General features: G+C 34.4%; 2 protein-coding genes across 2 annotated transcripts in view; one reads left to right on the forward strand and one right to left on the reverse strand.

Moving 5' to 3' along the window:
* Window positions 1–357, forward strand: part of LOC111403702 (rust resistance kinase Lr10-like) — a 1,789-nt gene extending 1,432 nt beyond the window's left edge. Inside the window, exon 4 of the mRNA XM_023032303.1 lies at window positions 54–357. Coding sequence (XP_022888071.1) covers window positions 54–357 — 304 coding nt within the window. The remainder of the gene's footprint in view (window positions 1–53) is intronic.
* Window positions 358–4,286: 3,929 nt separating this feature from the next.
* LOC111390848 (structural maintenance of chromosomes protein 2-1-like) overlaps window positions 4,287–6,232 on the reverse strand; it is a 13,047-nt gene continuing 11,101 nt past the window's right edge. The window contains exons 19-21 of the mRNA XM_023016005.1: window positions 5,631–5,705; window positions 5,177–5,309; window positions 4,287–4,595 (exon numbers count right to left, since the gene is read on the reverse strand). Coding sequence (XP_022871773.1) covers window positions 5,190–5,309; window positions 5,631–5,705 — 195 coding nt within the window. The 3' untranslated portion in view covers window positions 4,287–4,595; window positions 5,177–5,189. The remainder of the gene's footprint in view (window positions 4,596–5,176; window positions 5,310–5,630; window positions 5,706–6,232) is intronic.

The raw sequence follows: 6,232 nt of genomic DNA on the forward strand, positions 1-6,232 counted from the left end.
CTTGAGATGGTTGGAGGATTGAAAAAAAATGATGTTGGTGGGCAGGACAAAAGTCAAGTTTATTTTCCAGAATGGATTTACAACAAATTGGAGCACGGAGAAGAAATAGCTATTCAAATTGAGAAAGAGGGCGACAATAAGATCGTTAGAAAACTAACTATTGTGGGACTTTGGTGCATCCAATGGTATCCAGTCGAGCGACCCTCCATGAAAGTTGTAATTCAAATGCTTGAATCAAAAGAAACTCCCTCCATGCCCCGTAACCCATTCACTTCCACGAATGGAATGCAGAATGCAGCAACTGAGCATGGAAAACTATTCAGCAGGGACCTTGAAATAATTTCAGAATCGGAGTAACAAAGTGAGAGCATTAAATATTGAAACTGTTCGACTACTCCATAACATTAAACGTGTGGTTTTGGAAGTAGAAGTATATTGGCCACACCCTCTTTGTGGCCAATACTATGTAATAAACATGTATTAAATATTTAAGATCTCAGCATCATAGCTAGAAGAATGATCATCTTTCTTTATGTTGGCTCTGTTATGGATAAAAAACTAAAACATTTTGTCGTGGTTTTCTTTTGGTTTTGTGAATTCAGTACTTCATCAGATGGGATGTTCTAATTCAAAATGAAAAAAGGTAACCATATCAAAATCACATATACAAAAGCGTTTTAACTATGTCGTTCTATGTATATATTTTACGACTCCAATGTATAGAATGCATAAAACTGCAACAGATGATATAAATGCGCAAAATAAATCCTGCCCTAAATAACCACTCATATCTCATAGTGTGATTGATAAAGTGGACTAGACACTTTTTCTAGAGAGACATAATTAGTCAATTACCCTTGCGTAAAAATCCAAATCAAAGACATATATTCTTAAAATCTAATTTAAATCTCGATAGTCAAACTTAAACTAACATATTTTGGGTAAATTTCGATAGCAAGATAATTTAGCACACATTTGATTTAGCTAAAAAAGTTGATAAAAATCTAAGTTAAAGTTAGTAATTAACTTAACCATACATTTCATTGAGCCTACAACTTTTGTCAATTTTTTAATCATACAATTCATTGACTTTTAGGTAAACTAAAAGGGGTCTCGATAAATAAAGGTCATAAATTGAATTGATCTTGTGATTAATAATTGTAAAATAATTAAACCATGTCAATACTGTTAGGATTTAATTGTATTGGCAATTCTCTAGACAAAATAACTAATATAAAAACTTGTAAAAGTCAATGAGTCAATTGGTATGTTGTATAGATGAACTATGTATCTTAAGATTCGACTTTGGAATAAGGAGGAAAAAGTCGTCGGATTAATGCTAGTCTATCGCCTATCTGATACTCAAGCGAAAAAACAGATACATTGTTGCCTGTCTGTCGCTCAGCTCTCGTTCAAATGACACATCGCTCGCTTGCTTGTCGCTAGCCTGTGCTCAAGCGACAATGTTACGCGTAAAACTCTAGTTCACGTTTTTCAAGAGTTTTATCTGACCCGTGCTACCTAAATGCCTTCTATTATATATACACAAGCCCTAAAACCCTTTTTCTTTTCTTTTTTTCCTTTTTCTTTTTTTGTGGTTGTTCATTTTATTACTTCTCCATAATATTTTTCCAAGACTGAAGAACACATTCAAACCTTAGATTAAACCTTTCATTATTGAGTTCATTCAACCACAACCTTGAAAAAAATAAAATTTACATAATCCAAAGCACTCACTTCCTACACACATATAGGAAGGTACTTTCTCAAGAGCTTTTAGCAGTTGCTGAAGATTGAAGGCATTGGATCAGAAGTACAGGAAGAGTACAAAAACAAGGTGTTCTTGGTGATCCATAAGAGATAGACAATTCCAAAAGATCAGTAACATGTGTGAGTAAAGCATGTTCTAGGGAGTCTTGAAGATTGCAAGAATTACATCAGAGAGTCTAGCGAGTTTTTTAAGCTGGATCATACTGTAAGTTCTTATTGTCTATCGTGGAGATTACTGGCTTGGTGCTGAATTTTTTAATCCTGCAAAGGATTTTTTTGGTCAACAAATCTGTGTTATTTACTGTTTAGTGATTACTGTGGCAATTCAATGTAAGATAAATTTGACTCGATTGACTAAATTTCTAAAACAATTAATAGGTGACTTGTTGCTGTTAATTGATAATTTTAGTTCCACTGATTTCACCTAATCATCCTCCTCTAAATGATTTTAGGGAAACTTTCAAGTGGTATCAGAGCCAAATTCGATTCTTGACCCTAGTTTTTCCATATGAGCAGTTCATTGTGTAAAGATAGCTGGTGGTTAACTTTTACTGAACCATTCTCACAGATATATGTTCGTAGATCCTTCTCTACTCATGGAGGTTTTCGATACGTTTTTTGACTTGCTATATTTTGATACCAGTAAACGACGCATATTGAAAAGTTAGAATGAGAGCCTTCCTAAAATCGATGGATGAGCGTATTGGGTTAATCATAGTGAATGACTGGATGGCGCCTTCGAGCACCGTCAATGGTGTCATCACCTCCAACCCTATTGCTAATTGGTCAAAATCTAATTTAGATAAGTGCAATTGGAATAGTAAAGCCCTATATGCGTTGTTTATGACAGTGTCCCCTGAAGAATTTAGGCGAGTATCTACATGTGAGGTTACTAAAAAGCTTTGAGATATTTTTGCAAACTACACATGAGGGAACTCAGACGGTTAAGAACTCCAAGTTACAAATATTGACCACTAGATTTGAAGAGATTAGGATAAAAGAGAATGAGACATTCGATGACTTCTATGCAAGCTTGAATGATACTGGTAACCCTAGCTTCAATCTTGGTGAGAGAATTCTGAGCCTAAGATTGTCAAGAAAAATCCTTAAATCCTTACCTAAGAGATTCTGAGCCTAAAATCAAGGCTATAGAGAAGAGTAAGGACATAGATGTTATTAACGTTGAAGAGTTGGTTAAATCTCTCAAAACTTGTAAACTAACATTATCTAAACCTACAAAAGATAAGTCTTTGGTCTTGAATACCATTAGGGATAACTATAATGAATCTTCTGATTCGGAGTCACAAAATGATGAAGAAATACCTTATTTTGCTAAGAAATTTCGAAAAACGTTTAAAAATAAGAATAAGCCTCAAGAGAGATATAAATGTGCTCTCTCCTCATCGTGAGGAGGATCATAGTAGTGTCCCTCCTTTTCCTCAACCTTTACTGTGTCACTGTGTATATCCCTATTCTTGATGTCATCAAACTACACCACTAAAGCCCTATCATTCCCTAAATCCCCCTCTTTTGTAGACTTCGAAAAATCTCCTCATGTAGGTGTTCACTACCATAGTTGCAGAGCCTGTCACCCTTGCTATTTTTCAATTACCGAAACTAGACTATAACTAGACTATCTGCCAATACAAATTCGATCTCTCGCTCTATTGCCAACACTAACCCCTATATTGGATTCGTGTCCACCGCACCCTAAATAATGGAAAAATTGTCTTTGGTCGCATCGATAATCTCTAACCCTAGATTTAACATACTCTACTCCCCTACCTTAACCCAAGATTCCACCTTTATTGCTTTAGTCAACACTTGGGACTCACCACTTGGCTCAACTAGCACCTCTTTGCCATAGGTTCAATTCGATGTTAACTACTTAGAATCCAAGATTGCTACATTTATACCATTGACCAGACACTCATTCAAGTCCACTTCACACTTATGATAATAAGTCGACGCCCACTAATCCCATTATCTATTGACCTGATTAATTCATCTAATTCCCCTTTCAAAGCCTTGATGTGGTCCCTTATTCGAACGCTATTCAAAAAACTATTAGATATACCCTCTATTGTTGTTTCCTTAGAGTTATGCATCATTAGTTGCACTTTCTTATTAGGCCCCAAGATTTGCTCGTCTGTATCAGTCCCTCATTAACCACCCTTTCCTCATGCCACAGTACCTACTTATTGACGTTTTGTGAGGCTTCTAGAGAACAAACTTTAAATGTAGTTATATAACTCCATGTAAGACAAATAACTTCCACCATTGTATATAAAAAGATTAAAATTAGTCAAATTATATGCAACAACATTTTCAAACTTTGTCGATGAAATTAATTCAAATAGGATATGTTATTTGATATTACACATAATACAGTAGCGTGCAAAATATACAATTTTATACACAAGACTCAATGTCAATTTACTTATTTTGTTACTATTGTTGTCCTTTTCATTTTCATAAAATCCAAAATGTTCCATCCATCATTTGCAATAAAAAAATGAAAAATGAAAGAAACTTGAATAAATACATTACAGCTAATCATATACATCTTACTAGAGACAGTTTACTGCCAATAGGTATAATTGACAGAACGGAGCTTAAAGCATACAAGAGGTCTTTTGAATAGGCCACGTCTCCGGAACGATCATAGTACAGCCGCTCACCTAATATTAACTAAATTGGAAGATTACATATTTAAGCATACATCAAAAACATTAAAATTGCAATATATCAAAACAACATACAAGTACGACATTCCTAGAGTCCAGCAGCTTGTATCCAGCCGTAGATACAGACAGATCAAGAATCTGTATGGAAGAAAACAAAATGGAATTAGAAAACACAACCAAGCTTTGCTCTCTTAAAATTTGGAGTCTACTATGAAAACATCTTTCTGCCACTCTCTATTAAAAAATCTAAACCAACTAGATTCTCAGTAAATACTACAGTCCATTCTAATGGTGTACCTTTCTCTCTTCTCACATGTTCTACTACAAATTAACTCACTTTATGAATGGGACTTCTTTAAGAATTAAACAACATACCCACATTGATTTGAATTATAATAGATTTCACATTATTGAAAAGAGAGTTTGACATGCAAAATGAGATGCTAATCCACTAAGCTTTTTAATAAGTACTTCCAATGTCTCCATTTTAAACATTAAACTAGATCTGATACTTATAATTCATTAGACCTAGATTCATTAAACTGAACAACCACGTTTCTGCCTACTACAGTACGACATTCCTTGAGAACACATCATGAGTCAAAAGCCATATCTAATTGTCTATTAGTGCTCAAAGATACTATGAGATTAGGATTCTGAAGCATAATTGAGTACTTTGCATATAATTAGTATTACACAGATATTATCAATAATCTCACCAGTTAACTGAAATCACTTGTTTTGCTTATTTGCGACCGTTCTCTGCACAGTAGATACACCGTCCACAAATTTTGTTCGGAAAAGAACATTGGCATTGTTAAACATGCCTTCCTTCAAAGAAACTACAATAAACTGCAGCAAAAACAAAAGTAGATTAATGATAGATGCTATTCTGATATAAATGATTGATTAACGATGACACGAAATCTTCTTGAAATCCATTAGCTTTCTTGAATGATAATCTGATACCATTTCAGATGAACTATTACTTCTCTATACGCTTCTGCTTTTTTTATTAATTTTGGAGAAATCACCCCTGCTTCTCTTTGATACAATGAAATTGTTTGAAGTAGCAGAAGACACTGTCCTGCTTTGATTCCACAGTAAATTGCATATATAGAATAATGCTAGGAAGGGAAAGGAGGGAGAGGGACAGCAGGGAAAATAATGAACCTGGGAATGTGGAAAATGAGTTCTGATCATCCTTCCAATGTTCTGGGTATGACTTAGATCAAGAGCAGCGTCGACCTGCCAAACAATTTCTATAAGATGAGCTTGGATGTCATTGTGTGTCTCCATCAATGTATTGAACATAATATAAAAGACATTAGAAAAGTATGAACCCGATTTTTTTTAATCATATAATTTCGGAAATCCCTAATAATTGCTAATAAATAGATAAAATGTGGTAGGAACTTCATGAAGCTTAAATATGCCATAACAATTCAATAGTAAACGGAGGCAGGTTGGCCTATCATTGGATTCACACAAGTGTATCTGAACTTCAAAGGTGAGGGTGAAGCATGGCAATCAGGATGGTAAGATGAAGATCGCGTAATTAGCATTAGAAGGCTGTAAGAACAAAAAATGATAACCAGTAAAGGAAGAAATTACATCATCTGCACTAGGTACAACAAGACAAAAATGGACTGCAGACTAAAGTTCTGCTTCTGCAGCCCGTAAAAACTAATTAATACATTTGGATAACTTCTAATTAGTAGTGTGTGTAATTTAAACTAAATTGTAAGCTATACCAATCAATAAATTAAGCAGGT

The sequence above is a fragment of the Olea europaea genome, chromosome 1 (genome assembly GCF_002742605.1).
Source record: "Olea europaea var. sylvestris chromosome 1, O_europaea_v1, whole genome shotgun sequence".
NCBI lineage: Eukaryota > Viridiplantae > Streptophyta > Magnoliopsida > Lamiales > Oleaceae > Olea > Olea europaea.